Raw genomic sequence first — 20,625 nt, 5'->3', positions numbered from 1 at the left:
AGCCCTCAGAACATTAGGCTGAGATTTGCATCTGGGAACCACGTTTGACCCCCACCCCTCCCCTCTCCCACACCACCCCCCCCTTGCCCCCCCCCCCCCCTATCATCATCCACGTTTTTCCGTCGCTGTCTCTCCCGCGAGTCCCAGCACCGGCACCGACTCCGCTTTGTAACGATGGGAGGGAAGGAGGGAAAGATGGAAAAAACAACTGGCACGACACCTTTGATTGAAACGCCTCCTTTTTTGGAACCCCCAGTTCGTCAGATCAAGCCCCTCCCACCACCCCTCACTGCGGATTCGCTCATTAAGATTTGTAGCATTCGAGATGGGGGAGGAGCGGGGGCCCGCTCCTTCGTCTGTGTTTCGCTACAAACGATTGCTCATCTCATCTCTATCTCCCGCCACCCCCCTCCAACCTCCTTCATGCACGACCACCCCACACCTGACCCCTCACTTCCCCACACCCGTCTCCTCCCTCTCAGAATTAGAATATTTATTTATGAATGGTTCAAAATATAAAAATTAAATTTCGATTTAAAGATTTTGTGACTGCAGGGATTCATCTTCTTGGTTCTTTCGGTAAAGTCACGTAGAAGGGAAATAATAAAATAATAAAAATAAAACATAATAAAATAATTCTCACTAGAATTCTCACGAGAATTATTTTATTTTATGTTCAATTTATTTTATTTTATTATTTCCCTTCTACGTGACTTTACCGAAAGAACCAAGAAGATATACAAATTAGGCAAGCTATACCGGGACACCCCCCCCCCCCCCCCACTAACGGAGCCAGGCCTGGGGTCGTGTTCGCCGGCAAGTGCCTGGTGACCGAGTGACCCCCCACGTAATTCGGTCGGGCCCAACCCGAAATGGCTACGTGGTGCCATCATCCCGTGGGGCCCACACCATCCGCAGGACAAAGGGTGAGGGGCCGGGTACACGGCAGAGGTCGCAACCGGGTACCCGATTCCCGTACCCTACCCGATACCCGGCTACCCGTACCCGGCCGCACCAGGGTCGCAAACGGGTACTCGTACCCGTACCCGGCCGGGTACGGGTACGGGTAGACCGTGAGTCACTGGTGAGTCACCGTTTGTCACTCATTTCCCAACGTCTTGTCTCTTCTCACAATTCAAGTTCCTAGAATCAACCCACCCGCGCCTGCAACATGGCTTCATCCCAGAGGTCGCAATCGGGTACCCGATACCCGTACCCTACCCGTACCCGGCCGGGTATGGGTAGGGTACGGGTACGGGTACCCGTTTGCGACCCTGGTGCGGCCGGGTACGTGTACGGGTAAGGAATCAAAACCCGTTTGTGACCTCTGGTGCACGGTGCCCGTGTGTGGAAGGGAGAGGGATGGTCTCGGATGGACTGGACCTTGGCGATGGACACTGGCTAGTGGAGGAGGTGGAAAGATACCGACTAGGTATAGTCGGTCTCACCTCCGCACACATCATTGGCACTGGAATCAAACTTATTGATCGGTGGTGGTCTCTCTCGCATATTTCGGAGTAACCCATGGTGAGGTCTCAGGCAGGGGTTGTCCCAATGGATGAGAGGGTCGCCTTAATGAGACTTCGGGTCTCAGAAAGGAAAACTCTGACTGTTTTCTGTTCTTATGCACCAAACAGCAGTTCAGAGTATTCGGTCTTCTTGGAGACGGTGGGTGCAGTGCTTGATGGAGTGCTGCCTACCGACTCCATAGTCTTACTGTGCAACTTCAAAGCTTAAGTGGGAAAGAATGGAGATACCTGCAGAGGTGTGATTGATGAAGGAATGCCCCCCCCTGATCTGAACCCAAATAGTGAGATGTCATTGGAATGATGTGCTAGTCACGGAATGTCAATAGCAAACACCATGTTCCAACACAACGATGCTCATAAGTGTGCTTGGAACCAGACCACCTTAGGGCGAGGGTCAATGATTGTTCTGGACGCTTGGGTGAAGAGAGGGGCAGAGCTCGCAACTGATCACCACCGGGTGGTAAGTTGGATCTGATGCTTGGGGCACCGACCAGACAGACGTGGAAGGCCGAAACGAATAGTGCTGGTTTTCTGGGAACATCTGGCGGAAGACCCAATGCAAGAAATATTTCAACTTCCACTTCCGGCAAAACATCTCCTGCACTCCAGGTGAGGTGATGGACATTGCGTCTGAGTTGACGATGTTCAGGACCTCGATTGTGGATGCCGCTGCGGAAATCTACGGCCCGAAGGTAGTTGAGGCCTGTCATGGCGGTAACCCTAGAACCCGCTGGTGGACATCAGTGGTGAGGGAAGCTGTCAAGGTGAAGAAGTAGGATAATTGGTTGTTTTTTACCCTTCTATCTGGCAACAAAACTGACACCTTTTTTACAAGGAGTCATGTTTGCATAGACCACAATACCTGCAGTCATAATGCAAACAAAAAACACAACTCTGATAATGTATGCACTGTCCTTGAAGTTGATTGGTCCACACCCGAGACAGCTTTCCTTGGAGCCTAGTCTCACATGGTGTTGGACCAGATGATGCCAAAAGGCGCACAACTCAAAGACAATGCACCATCAGAGTATGAGAGCTCGGGGTAAAGCATTTACACCATTGGAACCTCATTTGCCAGTAAAAAATATAATTGTTTTTTTACCCTTTTATCTGGCAACAAAACTGACACCTTTTTGGCGTCATCTGGTACCCGGCCGGGTACGGGTAGGGTACGGGTATCGGGTACCTGATTGCGACCTCTGGGATGAAGCCATGTTGCAGGTGCGGGTGGGTTGATTCTAGGAACTTGAATTTTGAGAATAGTCAAGACGTTGGGAAATGAGTGACAAACGGTGACTCACCAGTGACTCACGGCCTACCCGTACCCGGCCGCACCAGGGTCTCAAACGGGTATCCGTATCCGTACCCGGCCGGGTACGGGTAGCCGGGTATCGGGTAGGGTACGGGTATCGGGTACCCGGTTGCGTCCTCTGCTTCCCGCCCCACCTTGAAGAGTGGTGCCAAACCTCCTTCACCCCCCACCTTCCCACCTTCACCCTCCATTTTGGTTCCCGTCGCATTTCCTGCTTAGCAACAGCAGCGGGGCGGGGGGGGTAAAACGCGCCCCCCCCTTTGACGAGCTCTGTCACCTGATGTTCTGAGGCCTTTTCTCGTGTGTGTGTAAGCGTGGCGGCGGAGGCGGCGGTGGTGGCGATGGTGGTAGCATCGACCAGCAATTGAATATAATCGAGAAATGTGTCCTCTAGTTGTCGACAGTCTGTAATGATCGCATTTATATTTGCCTTTCCAGAGTCCAGACGGCAATGACTCTGGTAGGTAACCGTTTGGTACTTTTTTTCTCTCTCTCCGCAGACACCCAAATAATAATGATAATAATGCCCAGGCTAAAGGTATCACTTTAAAGACGGGGGTTTCGTTTTTACTGCGGTGGGACCTGTAGAAACCCCAGAGTGGCTTCATGTCAAAGTCCTGACGAAATCAGAATCAGCATTTGCTACTGCGGGAGGAAAACCAATTTAGCTATGAAGCGCTTTTGTCACGGATTTCCGGTAGAGGCCCGGGGTAAGAACGTTACAACACCGTTACAAAAAAACACGGCAGTAGTGCAACGTGACAAGAAAGGTAAACAAATCACCCAGACACATTACAAATACGACACCCAAACCATTCCCATCCTAACAGACAAACCCCCCCCACGGAGATATTCACTTATTTTTCCCAAGCGACCGGGCTATCTCAAATGATAGCCGCCCCAAAACAAAGTGGGCCCCATCGTATCACGTGGACATTGATGGCACCCAAAAGAATCAAAATAAGTCTGAGTGGGGATTCGTAGCTCAGTGTTTCTGGGTCCTCATTAGACCATACAAATACTCAATTTGAGCTAACGATCTCCACGAGACGCATCACAACGTCACTGCTGCCCTCCGCAATAGTAGATGTAGGTGCTAAGCAAAGCCCAAAAAGCGCGCACACATAGACACTCCCCGTAATAGCCTTAACCGAGTGTTGGGGCCATGGTTGTTAGCGAGCAACAACTGTGAAGGCTACCGGCACTGTGGCGCAGGAGGGTGTGGGTGGTCAACACCACGCCCGGCCGCCTTTGTCTCCCCAGTGGTGACGTTTACACACCGCAACCAGGTACTCATTTGAGGCTGAGTCGACCTAGAGGAGGCCCAGGACCGGTTCAGATTACCGTCACTGCTAACCGCTACACTACCGCTCCCCACACCAGCACACACGTACACACATACGCGCACACACGCGTACATTCCCTTCTTTCCCCTCCCTCATCTCTCTCGACACACACTTGCATGCACTGCGTTAAGAATATAAATGGCGGTCATCAGCTTTGTTGTCACCATAAGGGGGAAGGATGGAGGGGGGGGGGGGGACTCCTCCCCCCCCTCACCCTCTACGCTCCCATTGGCTTTGGCATCCCCTTCGTGAAGCCACCCCCCTTGAGTTACCTCCCCCCCCCCCCCCACCGACAGTGTTCAATTGCTGGAGCCCATGCTCTTTCCCATTGGTACCACCGGGCCTGCCCCATGTTGGCGGGTGGGTGGGGGGGTGTCGGGGGGTGGGGGGGTTTGGTTGTGGTCACATGGGGCAGGAAAGGGCAGCACCCGGCTTCAAGCGGTGAACGGGGGCGGGGGGGGCGGGGGCAAAGGGATGGAGGGGGGAGACAAAGGGATGGAGGGGGGGGGGGGCAGGGGGGGGGGCAAAGGGATGGAGGGGGTGGGCGGGGGGGGGGGCAAAGGGATGGAGGGGGGGGCGGTAAGCGGGTGGTGACAAATTCCGGGGGCTCGTCCGGGCAATCCACGAAAACTCCAAATGAGCGTCGTTGGGGGTGAGTGTTAGGTTGCAATCAGCGGTTTATTTTTAGTTTTCAGGGTGGTGGGTGTTAGGGCTTTTAGTGTGTCAGTTAAATGTTTGGTGGACGCGAGGCTTCAGTTGTTTGAGCGGTGTTAAGGGTCACGTGGTCTCAAAAAGGTCACCCTGGCCTGACACAGGTGCCATGGTGACGTCACCATCACTTAGCGGAGATTGGCAGGTGTTGCTATTGGTATTGATTTGAAGTCAGGTGTGGTTGGTGGTAGGATTAACGCGAGGGTTAGTGTCTTAGTTCAATGTTTGGTTGACGTCAGGGATTGTGTTAACATGCGGGTTCACGTTCGAGTTGACGGTTCGGTCGACGTTAGGGTTCTTCTTAATTCATGTCAATGTTGAAGGTATAGTTCGTGTTGGGGTTAAGTTAATGATGGTGTGTTCATGTGAAGGGGTGTTTGGTGGTAGAGTTGAGTTAATGATGGGGTTGGTGTGTTCATGTGAAGGGGTGGTTGGTCTTAGGGCTGAGTTAATCATGGGGTTGGTGTGTTCATCTGAAGGGGCGGTTGGTGTTAGAGCTGAGTTAATGATGGTGTTGGTGTGTTCATGTGAAGGGGTGGTTGGTGTTGGAGCTGAGTTAATGATGAGGTTGGTGTGTTCATGTGAAGGGGTGGTTGGTGTTAGAGCTGAGTTAGTTGATGGATTTGGTTTTTTCATCTGAAGGGGCGGTTGGTGTTGAGCTGAGTTAATGATGAGGTTGGTGTGTTCATCTGAAGTTGTGGTTGGTGTTGGTGCTGAGTTAATGATGGGGTTGGTGTGTTCATGTGAAGGGGTGGTTGGTGTTAGAGTTGAGTTAATGATGGGGTTGGTGTGTTCATGTGAAGGGGTGATTGGTGTTGGGGCTGAGTTAATGATGGAGTTGGTGTGTTCATCTGAAGGGTGGTTGGTGTTAGAGCTGAGTTAATGATGAGGTTGGTGTGTTCATGTGAAGGGGTGGTTGGTGTTGAGTTAATGATGAGGTTGGTGTGTTCATCTGAAGGGGTGGTTGGTGTTGGTGCGGAGTTAATGATGGGGTTGGTGTGTTCATGTGAAGGGGTGGTTGGTGTGTTCATGTGAAGGGGTGGTTGGTGTTGTTGCTGAGTTAATGATGAGGTTGGTGTGTTCATGTGAAGGGGTGGTTGGTGTTGAGTTAATGATGAGGTTGGTGTGTTCATCTGAAGGGGTGTTTGGTGTTGGTGCGGAGTTAATGATGGGGTTGGTGTGTTCATGTGAAGGGGTGGTTGGTGTGTTCATGTGAAGGGGTGGTTGGTGTTGTTGCTGAGTTAATGATGAGGTTGGTGTGTTCATGTGAAGGGGTGGTTGGTGTTAATGCTGAGTTAATGAGGTTCGTGTGTTCATGTGAAGGGTGTTTGGTGTTAGAGCTGAGTTAATGATGAGGTTGGTGTGTTCATGTGAAGGGGTGGTTGGTGTTAGAGCTGAGTTAATGCTGGGGTTGGTGTGTTCACGTGAAGGGGTGGTTGGTGTTAGAGCTGAGTTAATGATGGGGTTGGTGTGTTCATGTGAAGTGGTGGTTGGTGTTAGAGCTGAGTTAATGATGGGGTTGGTGTGTTCATGTGAAAGGGTGGTTGGTGTTGGGGTTGAGTTAATTATGAGGTTGGTGTGTTCATCTGAACGGATGGTTGGTGTTGGGGTTAAGTTAATCATGGGGTTGGTGTGTTCATGTGAAGGGGCGGTTGGTGTTAGAGTTAATGATGAGGTTGGTGTGTTCATGTGAAGGGGTGGTTGGTGTTAGAGCTGAGTTAATTATGGGGTTGTTGTGTTCATGTGAAGGGGTGATTGGTGTTAGAGCTGAGTTAATGATGAGGTTGGTGTGTTCATCTGAAGGGTGGTTGGTGTTAGAGCTGAGTTAATGATGAGGTTCGTGTGTTCATCTGAAGGGGTGGTCGTTTTAGCTTAGGAGCAGGGGGTAAGAATTAATAGTAATTAAAGCTTTGGTTGGTGTGCTTTGGGTTAGTGTTAGGATTACAAAATGTATGTATTGTAACTGGTGGTGCTATAACTTATTATTAATGTTGGAAGAGTGAGTAAGGGTTAAGGACCAGGGCTAACATCACAAATATAATCCAAGTATTTCACAGTCAGCTTCAATATTATCGCAACGACTTTCATTTGTGCTCGAGTTACAATGTTATTGGCAATGAAGATCAGCGTCACGATTCGGCGTCTCGAGTTTTGATTATCATTTACAAAACAGGACGCGTTTTATAAATATATTTATTTTTTTAAATTGTTAAATGGAGTCCAGTGCCACGGTTGTTGGTGGTCGTGTCAAGGCCCTTTGTCTGCTTCACTCGTAGAATTAGCCTTGGAGGTCAGTTTCTGCCGTTGGGTGGCGTTAGGCTCAAGTTGAATCGTGTTGGGCTGTAGGCGGTTTGGGTCGGTGATGTGATCAGGGTACTGAGGCTACGTAGGTTTTTTTTTTATCCGGCGGGGGAGGTGAAATGCTACCGGCCATGGAGCCTAAAGTGATCGGTAACATCACTTGGGAGCTGGGGGGGGGGTTCCAAATGTTGAGAGTGTGAATCACAACCACGTGCTCCCCCCCCCCCACCGCACACAGACCCACCACCCCATCGTTCAGCGTTCGATTCATGTCGCTTGTGCCGTTCATGCTGCCACCTACCCACCACCACCCCCACCAACACCCACCCACCCACCACCCCCACCAACACCCACCCACCAATACCACCACGCACCCACCATCCCCACCACCACCCACCCACCAATACCCACCAACACCCACCCACCAATACCACCACGCACCCACCAACCCACCCACCACCCACCAACACCCACCACCCACCACCCACCACCACCCACCACCCACCAACACCCACCAACTCCATCAACACCCACCCACCCCCACCACCCACCCACCACCACCCACCCACCACCACCCACCACCCACCAACACCCACCAACTCCACCAACACCCACTCACCCCCACCACCCACCCACCAACACCCACCACCACCCACCACCCACCAACACCCACCAACTCCACCAACACCCACCCACCACCACCCACTACCCACCACCACCCACCACCCACCAACACCCACCAACTCCACCAACACCCACCCACCCCCACCACCCACCCACCACCACCCACCCACCACCCACCAACCCCACCAACACCCACCCACCACCACTACCCACCCACTCCCACCACCCACCCACCACCACCACTACCCACCCCGCATGGCTTCACATTCCGGCTCACTTGTCGCAACAGCGGAGGTTGGGTGGGGTGTTCATCGAGATATGAAATGTTACAAAAGACAAAGATCCCCCGTATAGCCTTGACAGACTGTTGGGGCAAGTGCTGTTAGCGAGCAGCACCTATGAAGGCCCGCACGAAACGCGAGGGGGGTGGGTGACCAGCACCACGCCCGGCCGCCTTTGTCTCCCTAATGACGACGGTTACACACCGCACCAGGTACTCGTCTGAGGCTGAGTCGACCTAGGGGAGGCCCAGGACCGGTTCAGATAATCGTCATTGGCGGTGTTGGCCGTGAGCGGGAATCGAACTCGGGTCGCCGGGTTCGTAGCGCTAACCGCTACACCACCGCTCCTCAAATGTTCCACTCACACACACAGACGCACACAGACAGGTGTTTAAAAGTCCAAAGTCGAAAGCAGTGGCTCTAAACCTTTTTACTGCAGCCTTGAACCTCTTTTCTTTTCAATCGTTTAGAAAATCTTCTTGGTTATTTCGGTAAAGTCACGTAGAATGGAAATAATAAAATAATAAAAATGAAACATAATAAAATACAATTCTCACGACGTTTCGGCCACAACGCAAGCAGCCGTCGTGACCGAAACGTCGTGAGAATGATTTTATTATGTTTTATTTTTATTCTTTTATTATTTCCCTTCTACGTGACTTTGCCGAACGAACCAAGAAGATGAATCCCTGCAGTCACGAAAGCTTTAAATCGTTTAGAAAATGCACACACAGACACATACAGATGGCTTCAGATACATAGAGATGCAGAGACCCGGCAAGACCCAACGCTGAAACTAAACTTTTCTTATCAAACCTCCTTTGCCAGTACCAAAATATAATAATAGGGGTTTCTCCCCTTTTTTCTGGCAACAAAACTGAAACTTTTTACAAGGAATCATGTGTGCATTAACCACAATACTTGTGGAGAGAGAGAGATGCATTAACCACAATACTTGTGGAGAGAGAGAGAGAGAGACGCAGACTCCAAATATACAGCAGGCGTCGTCATGGTCGGGATCGAACCCACGACCTCCTGTACACCAGGCGAGGTAGTTAACATCTCCTAGCCACCGTGATGATGATGATGAGAGAGAGACACGCAAACTCCAGATATACAGCAGGCGTCGTCAGAGTCGGGATCGAACCCACGACCTCCTGTATACCAGGCGAGGTAGTTAACATCTCCTAGCCACCGTTATGATGATGAAATAGAGACACGCAGACTCCAAATATACAGCAGGCGTCGTCAGAGTCGGGATCGAACCCACGACTTCCTGTACACCAGGCGAGGTAGTTAACATCTCCTAGCCACCGTGATGATGATGATGAGAGAGAGACACGCAAACTCCAGATATACAGCAGGCGTCGTCAGAGTCGGGATCGAACCCACGACCTCCTGTATACCAGGCGAGATAGTTAACATCTCCTAGCCACCGTTATGATGATGAAATAGAGAGACGCAGACTCCAAATATACAGCAGGCGTCGTCATGGTCGGGATCGAACCCACGACCTCCTGTACACCAGGCGAGGTAGTTAACATCTCCTCGCCACCGTTATGATGATGATGAGAGAGAGACACGCAAACTCCAGATATACAGCAGGTGTCAGGGTCGGGATCGAACCCACGACCTCCTGTATACCAGGCGAGGTAGTTAACATCTCCTAGCCACCGTTATGATGATGAAATAGAGACACGCAGACTCCAAATATACAGCAGGCGTCGTCAGAGTTGGGATCGAACCCACGACCTCCTGTACACCAGGCGAGGTAGTCAACATCTCCTAGCCACCGTTATGATGATGAGAGAGAGAAACACGCAGACTCCAAATATACAGCAGCAGCAGGCGTCGTCATGGTCGGGATCGAACCCACGACCTCCTGTACACCAGGCGAGGTAGTTAACATCTCGTTACCGGGAGCCGTTGTGGCAAGGGGTTGGTGGATCACGCCTTGAACGCTTTAGCAGCAGCTATACCATGGGATACCTTTGGGCGTTATTCTCTGGTCTGACACCAGCAGTGAGATCTTCTTGGTTCTTTCGGTAACGTCACGTAGAAGGGAAGTAATAAAATAATAAAAATAAAACATCATAAAACAATTCTCACGACGTTTCGGCCACAACGCAAGCAGCCGTCCTCAGGTGAAGAACAGGGCTGTCGAGGCGACAGCGTCTGAACGAAACAGCACACGTGCTTGGAGCAAGTGTGCTGCAAGCACGTGTGTGATATATGCTCCAAGCACGTGTGCCGTTTCATTCAGACGCTGTCGCCTCGACAGACCTGTTCTTCACCTGAGGACGGCTGCTTGCGTTGTGGCCGAAACGTCGTGAGAATTGTTTTATTATGTTTTTTTTTTATTGTATTACTTCCCTTCTACGTGACGACTTTACCGAAAGAACCAAGAAGATGAATCCCTGCAGTCACGAAAGCTTTAAATCGAAATTTTATTATGTTTCATTTTTATTATTTTATTACTTCCCTTCTACGTGACTTTACCGAAAGAACCAAGAAGATGAATCCCTGCAGTCACGAAAGCTTTAAATCGAAATTTAGCAGTAAGATGTCTCTCACCCTCCCCCTCCTCCTTACTACCCTCGTTGAAGTCAGCCATAGCCGGGAGTCGAACTCGAGTTTGGTGGGATTCGTAGCGTAGGTGCAACGCCACCGCCACCACCGCTACCACAGCTACCATCACCGCTACCATCGCTACCATCACCACCACTCCGCTCACAGTTAATGTCCGTGTGTGTTTGTCTCATCGTGAGTGGGTCCCATCGTGGCCATGGCATTGTTCGCCGAGCCTCAGGCCCGTAGTGAAACGTGAACGGCATTTGTACTCGAGTGAGATCCACCTTTTACCGAAGGCTGTCCCGGTGCTTGGGGCGGGACAGCGGCAAAATACAAGACGCTGCAAATAACGTTCACGAAACGACACGAAACAGCCCCCTCCACTCCCTCCCCTCCCTCCACTCCCTGCGTCCACTCCCTCCCCTCCCTCCCTCCCTCCCTCCCTCCCCTGCACTCCCTCCACTCCCTACCCCCCGCCACTCCATCCCTCCACTCCCTCCCCTCCACTCCCTCGACTCCCTCTACTCTCCCCCCTCCCTCCCTCCACTCCACTCCCTCCACTCCCTCCACTCCCTCCACTCCACTCACATCCCTCCACTCCCTCCACTCCACTCCCCTCCCTCCCTCCACTCCCTCGCACCCTCTACTCCCTCCCTCCCCTCCCTCCCTCCCTCCCTCCACTCCACTTACTCCACTCCACTCCCTCCCTTCCATTTCCTCCACTCCCTCCCTCCACTCCCTGCGTCCACTCCCTCCACTCCTTCCACTCCCCTCCCTCCACTCCCTCCACTCCTTTCACTCCCCTCCCTCCACTCCCTCCCTCCCTCCACTCCCTCCCTCCACTCTCTCCCTCCACTCCACTCCCTCCCATCCTTCCCTCCCTCCACTCCACTCACTCCCCTCCTTCCCTCCCTCCACTCCACTCCCCTCCACTCCCTCTACTCCCTCCCTACCTCCACTCCCTCCACTCCCTCCACTCCCTCCCTCTCTCTCCACTCACCATTGTTCTGGACACGCAGATGATCGATGTGGATGATGATGATTGTGAAGGTTCTGATGCTGCGCCCGTTTTCCTTGTTGTCAATCTCCCTTCCTCCCATATCCCAACGCCCATGCCGATCCCTAAACCCCGATCTCTAAACCCCCATCCCTAAACCCCAATCCCTAAACCCCCATTCCCTAAACCTCCATTTCTAAACCCCAATCTCTAAATCCCAATCTCTAAACCCCAATCTCTAAATACCCATTTCTAATCCCCAATCCTAAACCTCAAACCCTAAACCCCAAACCCTAAACCCCGAACCCCGAATCCTAAACCCCGAACCCTAAACTTCGAACCCTAAACCCCAAACCCTAAACCCCGAACCCTAAACCTCAAACCCTAAACCCCAAACCCTAAACCCCGAACCCCGAATCCTAACCCCCGAACCCTAAACTTCGAACCCTAAACCCCAAACCCTAAACCCCGAACCCTAAACCTCAAACCCTAAACCCCAAACCCTAAACCCCGAACCCCGAATCCTAAACCCCGAACCCTTAACCCCGAACCCTAAACCCCGAACCCTAAACCCCGAACCCTAAACCTCAAACCCTAAACCCCAAACCCTAAACCCCGAACCCCGAATCCTAAACCCCGAACCCTAAACCTCGAACCCTAAACCCCAAACCCTAAACCACCGACCTCTATACCCCGATCCCTTAACCCCAACCCCTAAACTCCCGTTCCCTAAACCTCCGATCCCTAAACCTCCGATCCCTAAACCTCCGATCCCTAAACCTCCAATACCCACGACCTCCCCAAATCCTCTCCCCGCCAAACGCCCCCCCCCATCCCCAACCCCCCTCCCCCCTCCCGGATGCCGACCCAAAACCCCACACCCCCCAAGCCTGACTCGAACCCTCACCCCCACCCCACAACCCCTCGTCTCGAATTCCACCAAAATGCATGTGGTTCTAAAACCCCCCCGTGACCCCCCCATGACCCCCGTGACCTCGATGACCCCCCCCCCCCAACCTAGCCACTCAAAACATCCCCCGCCACCCACGCCCCATGTCCTGATCCCAAACTCCTCGACCCCCTTAATCCTCAAACCATAAACCATTCACCTCTGTTCACGTCACAAACACACCACGTGCCACCCCCCACGCGCCACGCGTCACGTGCCCCACACCCCACGCCCCTCCCCTCACGCCCCACCCCCCACGCCCCACCCCCCACGCGTCACGCCCCACGTCCTATGCACCACCACGTGCCGTGCCACCCTTAACCTCGATCCCAAAATCCATTCACCGCATCCCTCCCGTATTCGCTCTCGCGACCTCCGCACCCACCCACCTACCCACAACTTAATCCACCAACAACTTAAACTACCCTCCCCCCCACCCACCCACCCACCAACAACTTCAACCACCCCCAACAACTACAAGCACCCACCCCCCAACCACCCACCAACCAACAACTTGAACCACCCCTCCCCCTGCCGCCCCCACCACCACCCCGTCCAACCCTTGAACCCCCTTGAACCCCCTTGAACCCCCCTGAAACCCCACCCTTGACCACCCCCCCCCCCTTCCCCACAACAGCCGGACACCCTTTCGGACGAGCAGAGATCCGAGCCCAGCCCAACATCTCACCGCCATCACCAAACTCCGCCACTGGGATTCTACCACCACCACCACAACAACAACAACCACCACTACCACCACCACCATCAGCGGCACCACCAGGCTGCGGTGGGTCTGGCTCCTCTTCCGCAGCAGCAGCAGCAGCGGCACTGGGCCACGCAGCGTCTGGACGCTCTGCCGTTGCTGGGCCAGCAGAAGCCGGCTGGCCAGCGGTCTGGCGAGCGGCAGGACGGCGACGGGCTGAGCTCCCCGGAGTCGCTCCCCCCGCGCCACCGCACGCACAACATCGACCCGCGCACGCTGGCCCACCCGCTTGCGCGCCCTGCCCTGCGGCACACCATCATCTAGGCGGCGGCGGCGGTCTGTCCTTGGATTCCCCCGGCGGTATCGGCATCGGCATCGGCGGCGGTTTTCCGGCGTGGCCGGGTGTCGGGCCGGGACCTGTGTCCGCGTCCGGTGGCGGTGACCTGCCGCACCGGGGTCGCGTGGGGGGCGGCGGCGGCGGGGGGGGGGCGCCCATCGGTCACTCCTCGCACGGTCACTCGCACGGCAAGCGCTGGCCCACGCGCTAGCCGGCGGCGGCGGCGTGGGCCGGCGTGCGGCTGAGTGGATGGCAGAGGTCGCAAACGGGTACCCGATACCCGTACCCTACCCGATACCCGGCTACCCGTACCCGGGCCGGGTACGGGTACCCGTTTGCGACCCTGGTGCGGCCGGGTACGGGTACGGGTAGGCCGTGAGTCACTGGTGAGTAACCGTTTGTCACTCATTTCGGGTAGGGTACGGGTAGGGAACGGGTACCCGTACCCGGCCGGGTATGGGTACGGGTACCCATTTGCGACCCTGGTGCGGCCGGGTACGGGTACGGGTAAGGAATCAACACCCGTTTGCGACCTCTGGTGGATGGATTTGGCGCGTTAGCCTCCCCCCACGTTCCCCACCACCACCACGGCTGACCGCCAGCCCTGCCCGTCGCTAGCCCCACTGCTCTGACCCCAAACCCAACACCACCTGACCCCTACTCACCTACTGGTAGACATCCACTAGCGTGTGAGTGCTTTAGTCTCTCCGGCTGACCGCGTAGACACAGGTGGGTTGACCGCCAGGCCTGCTTGTCTATTCGTTAGACCCACTGCTCTTACCCCAAATCCAACCTGACCCCTACTCACCTGCTGGTAGACATCCACGAGTGTGTGAGTGCTTTAGACCCTCTGGTTGCTTGTTCAGACTCACGCGGGCTGACCACTTAGACGCACGTGGGTTGACTGATTAGATTCACACGGGCTGACCGATTAAACGCACGTGGGCTGACCGATTAGACGCACGTGGGCTGACTGATTAAACACACGTGGGTTGGCCACTTAGACACACGTGGGCTGACTGATTAAACACACGTGGGTTGACTGATTAAACACACGTGGGCTGACAGATTAGACACACGTGGGCTGACTGATTAAACACACGTGGGCTGACCGATTAGACACGTGGGTTGGCCACTTAGACACACGTGGGCTGACCGATTAGACACACGTGGGCTGACTGATTAAACACACGTGGGCTGACCGATTAAACACACGTGGGCTGACAGATTAAACACACGTGGGCTGACCGATTAGATGCACGTGGGCTGACCGATTAGATGCACGTGGGCTGACCAAATTAAACACACGTGGGCTGACTGATTAAACACACGTGGGCTGACTGATTATATCCACACGGGCTGACCGATTAAACACACGTGGGTTGGCCACTTAGACACACGTGGGCTGACTGATTAAACACACGTGGGTTGACTGATTAAACACACGTGGGCTGACAGATTAGACACACGTGGGCTGACTGATTAAACACACGTGGGCTGACCGATTAGACACGTGGGCTGGCCAATTAGACACACGTGGGCTGGCCGATTAGACACACGTGGGCTCACCGATTAAACACACGTGGGCTGGCCGATTAGACACACGTGGGCTCACCGATTAGACACACGTGGGCTGGCCGATTAGACACACGTGGGCTGACCGATTAGACGCACGTGGGCTGACCGATTAAACACACGTGGGCTGACAGATTAAACACACGTGGGCTGACCGATTAGATGCACGTGGGCTGACCAAATTAAACACACGTGGGCTGACTGATTAAACACACGTGGGCTGACTGATTATATCCACACGGGCTGACCGATTAAACACACGTGGGCTCACTGCCAACCCTGCCCGTTTCTTCTCTAGCCCCACTTCTCTTACCCCCGACCTGATCCCCTGATAGAGATCCACTCGGGCACGGGGGGTGAGAGGCTGGGTAACCTGCATGCGACTCCTTTCTCTCTATCTCACTCGAGGACCTCCCAGAGGTCGCAACCGGGTACCCGATACACGTACCCTACCCGATACCCGGCTACCCGTACCCGGCCGGGTAGAGTACGGGTACCCGTTTGCGACCCTGGTGCGGCCGGGTACGGGTACGGGTAAGGAATCAAAACCCGTTTGCGACCTCTGGGACCTCCCCGTAACCGTTATTTGATTGATTTATTCCGGGGAACCGCGACCGGCTCTCTTGTTCATGAGCGGTATTGGGGGGGGGGGGGGGGGGGGGCGGGTGGTTGGGGGCTCTTGAAAACGGTCGCATCGCAAGGGGTTGGGGTATTTTTGGGGAAAAAAAAAATTTGCAGTTGGCGAATTTGTGGCTTTTTATTTCAATAGACGGTCGTTATTGTTGGTCCAACGCTGTTAGTGAGACTAGGCTCTAAAGAAAGCCGTCTCTGGTGTGGACCAGTCGGTTTCAAAGACAGCGTGTGATATATTGTCCCTCGTGGTTATGTATTGCAGACAGGATCCCTTGCAAAAAGGTTTCTGTTGGGTGCTTTAACATCTTAGCAGAGGTGTGGACTCGAGTCATGCGACTTGGACTCGAGTCAGACTCGAGTCATGATTTTGATGACTTCAGACTCGACTTGGACTTGCCTCATCTTTGACTCGACTTGACTCGGGACTCGAGAGCAAAGACTTGAGACTTACTTGCGACTTGCATAACAATGACTTTGTCCCACCTCTGCATCTTAGCACGGCTGCGCTTATTGCCGGAAAGGGTAAAACCTATTCTTATTATATACGATGGATGTTTCGTTTTTATCTTCTAGGTCTCGCGGATAATCGCGTGAATATCGGGGGGGGGGAGTGGGGTGATGAAGTTGGTTTTTGTTGTTGTGTTGTTGGTGCTGCTGCTGCGGGTAATTATTGGCGCTGATGACAACAGTTCAATCCATATGGACTCCTATACTTACGATCGATTGACTTGAGAACTTTCAGAGATACGAACGAAACCTGCCCCCCCCCCCCCGTACGTCCAGTTTGCCTGTTCGGAACCGAGAGTTCGTAAGTTCAACCGCCCTGCGAAATCGATGGCGGTGGGTGGCATCTTGCATCTGCAGAACGTGAAGAACCAGTGGCCTCTACCATGGGTGGTTCATGGGTGGGAAGGTGGGAAGGTGAGTGGGTGTGTAGGTAGGTGAGTGGGTCGGTGGGAAGTTGAGTGTGTGGGTTTGTAGGTAGGTGAGTGGGTCGGTGGGAAGGTGAGTGGTGGGTGGGTCTGTGGGAAGGTGAGTGGGTGGATGTGTAGGTAGGTAAGTGGGTCGGTGAGTGGGTCTGTGGGAAGGTGAGTGGTGGGTGGGTCGATGGGAAGGTGAGTGGGTGGATGTGTAGGTAGGTGAGTGGGTCTGTGGGAAGGTGAGTGGTGGGTGGGTCTGTGGGAAGGTGAGTGGGTGGATGTGTATGTTGGTGAGTGGGTCGGTGAGTGGGTCGGTGGGAAGGTGAGTGGTGGGTGGGTCTGTGGGAAGGTGAGTGAGTCGTTGGGAAGGTGAGTGGTGAGTGGGTAGGTGGGAAAATGAGTGGGTGGATGTGTAGGTTGGTGAGTGGGTCGGTCAGTGGGTCGTTGGGAAGGTGAGTGGTGGTTGGGTCTGTGGGAAGGTGAGTGGGTGGATGAGTAGGCAGGTGAGTGAGTCGGTGGGAAGGTGAGTGGGTGGGTACGTTGGTATGTGTAGTTAGTTAGTGAGTAGGTGGGGAGCGGTAGTGTAGCGATTAGCGCTACGCTGCGCTACGAACCCGGCGACCCGAGTTCGATTCCCGCTCACGGCCAACGCCACCAGTGACTGTCATCCGAAGCGGTCCTGGGCCTTCCCTAAGGTCGACTCAGCCTCAAATGAGTACCTTGTCTGTAAACATCGCATCTGGGGAGACAAAGGCGGCCGGGCGTGGCGTAGCTGGCCACCCACCACCTCGTGTGCCACAGCGCCGGTGCTGCTCCTCGTTCACAGCACTTGCCCCAACATTCTGTTGCAGGCTACACGGGGCACCTTTGCCCTTTGAGTAGTTGAGTCGGTAGTAGGCAGAGGTCGCAAACGGGTTTTGATTCCTTACCCGTACCCGTACCCGGCCGCACCAGGGTCGCAAACGGGTATGGGTACCCGTACCCGATACCCGGCTACCCGTACCCGGCCGGGTATCGGGTAGGGTACGGGTACGGGTACCCGATTGCGACCTCTGGGATGAAGCCACGTTGCAGGCGCGGGTGGGTTGATTCTAGGAACTTGAATTGTGAGAAGAGACAAGACGTTGGGAAATGAGTGACAAACGGTGACTCACCAGTGACTCACGGCCTACCCGGCTACCCGTACCCGGCCGCACCAGGGTCGCAAACGGCTACCCGTACTCGGCCGGGTACGAGTAGCCGGGTATCGGGTAGGGTACGGGTATCGGGTACCCGATTGCGACCTCTGGTAGCAGGTCTGTCGTGATATCATCTCTCGCAATTCGATGCGATGTTCAAATCTGATGACGCACACCCAACAACCATCGCGGGCATATATCAACTCCTGGTCTGTTGTAATCGCTGTAACGGTGTTTAGATATTCGTATTTTCTCGTGTGTAGGGGGGGGGGGGGTGTGGGTGGTGTGGGTTGTGTGGGGTGGGGGGTGATTTTGGGTCTCCATTGCGCTTTGTATTGTTGTTTTGGCTGTAAAAGTTCGTGTACGAATAAAAAGAGTCGCTCCAATCGTCGTCCGGTCACAGTTTAATCGGTTCTCAAGCCGATGCGGATATCATCATTGTTATCATCATCTCGATTCAAAGCTTCTTTCGTGGCTGCAGGGATTCATCTTCTTGGTTCTTTCGGTAAAGTCGCGTAGAAGGGAAATAATAAAATAATGAAACGTAATAAAATAATTCTCACGACGTTTCGGCCACAACGCAAGCGGCCGTCCTCAGGTGAAGAACACACAAGGTGCATCAGCAAAGCAGTGTCTGTGTGCATTGCTCTTGTACTGCTCGCCTTGTGGTGTCGTTCGCTGGTCTAACGCCGGTGTTGAGACAAAGCCATCGATGAGGAGGCTGTGTGTAGCTTTGGTGAAGGCAAATCAGTTTCAAATTGAATGCACATTAAATAAAATAAATCACGACGTTTCTCGCTGGTTCAGCAGTTCCACTGCTGGAATCTATTTGTTTCGCCTGAGGACGAACGCTTGTGTTGCGATCGAAACGTCGTGATTTATTTTCTTTTGTCTGCCCACGTGGCTTTACCGAAAGAACCAAAGAGTATGGATTCCTGCAGTCACAAAAGCTTCAAATCAAGATTGAATGCACGTGACATGATATAATCACCGGAGCGTTTTTTAAATCCTTTATATTAAGTTCACTTGCTCGCTTGCTTACGACCGTGCAAATCTTTCGGTCGTTTTTTAACCCACTTCCCGTGATCCAATCGAGCTGACATTTTCCACACAGACTCGTTGTGCGTGACAATTAATGTTCGTGAAATTTTTTTTACAAAATTTCACACTTTTTAGGACAAAAAAGTTATATTTAATTACCAATTGCTTAATGCTGCCATGCAATCATCTGACCCATAGGTGGCAGCCATCTCAAGCCAGAGGACGAGAGGACTCTAGCCGCCACGCATATAAAGGATTTATAGTGAAAAAACTTTGTTTTTACGGGTTATACTGTACTTGTTGTTTGCATGTTTTGCTGCAAGAATGACGGTGTGGACAATTGCAGACTTGACGATGCCTTGCTAAGAGGCGCGTGTCTCGTGAGCGTTGGAATATCTGAACGCAGCTACTCGCGTGTCATTGCCGGAAAAGTGTACAAAGCGTCCTTTCCAATTCCATCATTTTGATGCTGCAAAGTGGGCGAGCGAACGGGTGACTGAGTGGGTGACTGAACGTGTGACTGAGTGAGTGGGTGACTGAGCGAGTGGGTGACTGAGCGAGTGGGTGACTGAGTGAGCGAGTGGGTGACTGAGCGAGTGGGTGACTGAACGAGTGGGTGACTGAGCAAGCGAGTTACTGAGCGTGTGACTGACTGAGCGAGTGGGTGACTGAGTGAGTGGGTGACTGAGTGAGTGGGTGACTGAGTGAGCGCGCGAGTGACTGAGCGAGTCGGTGACTGAGCGAGTGGGTGACTGAGCGAGTGGGTGACTGAGCGAGTGGGTGACTGAGCGAGCGAGCTAGTTACTGAGTGTGTGACTGACTGAGCGAGTGCGCGAGTCACTGAGCGAGTGGGTGACTGAGCGAGCGAGCGAGTGGGTGACTCAGCGAGCAAGCGACTGAGCGAGCGGGTCACTGAACGAAAGAGTGACTAAGCGAGCGGGTGGGCGAAGATGATGGGGGCGATGATGATGATGGGATGACGATGATGGGTCATTCATGATGATGGGGGCGATGATGATGATGATAGGATGACGATGATGGGTCATTCATGATGATGGGGACGATGATGATGATGATGATAGGATGACGATGATGGGTCATTCATGGTGATGGGGTCGATGATGATGATGATGATAGGATGACGATGATGGGTGATTCATGATGATGGGGTCGATTATGATGATAGGATGACGATGATGGGTGATTCATGATGATGGGGTCGATGATGATGATGATAGGATGACGATGATGGGTCATTCATGGTGATGGGGTCGATGATGATGATAGGATGACAATGATGGGTCATTCATGGTGATGGGGTCGATGATGATGATAGGATGACGATGATGGGTCATTCATGGTGATGGGGTCGATGATGATGATGATGATGATAGGATGACGATAATGGGTCATTCATGGTGATGGGGGCGATGATGATGATGATGATGATAGGATGACGATGATGGGTCATTCATGGTGATGGGGTCGATGATGATGATGATAGGATGACGATGATGGGTCATTCATGATGATGGGGTCGATGATGATGATGATGATGATAGGATGACGATGATGGGTCATTCATGGTGATGGGGTCGATGACGATGATGATGATGA

The 20,625-nt window shown here is 53.3% G+C and overlaps 1 protein-coding gene across 1 annotated transcript in view; it reads left to right on the top strand.

Moving 5' to 3' along the window:
• GRIN1 (glutamate ionotropic receptor NMDA type subunit 1) overlaps positions 1-16,627 on the top strand; it is a 94,459-nt gene extending 77,832 nt beyond the window's left edge. The window contains 2 exon segments of the mRNA XM_078882952.1: positions 3,280-3,301; positions 13,259-16,627. Of these exon segments, the coding sequence (XP_078739078.1) occupies positions 3,280-3,301; positions 13,259-13,872 (636 nt within the window). The 3' untranslated portion in view covers positions 13,873-16,627.
• The last annotated feature ends 3,998 nt before the right edge of the window (positions 16,628-20,625 follow it).

This window comes from Lampetra fluviatilis, chromosome 68, assembly GCF_964198595.1.
Source record: "Lampetra fluviatilis chromosome 68, kcLamFluv1.1, whole genome shotgun sequence".
Taxonomy (NCBI): domain Eukaryota; kingdom Metazoa; phylum Chordata; class Hyperoartia; order Petromyzontiformes; family Petromyzontidae; genus Lampetra; species Lampetra fluviatilis.
Note: the sequence above shows the minus strand (reverse complement) of the source record. Positions and strands in the feature narration are given on the sequence as shown.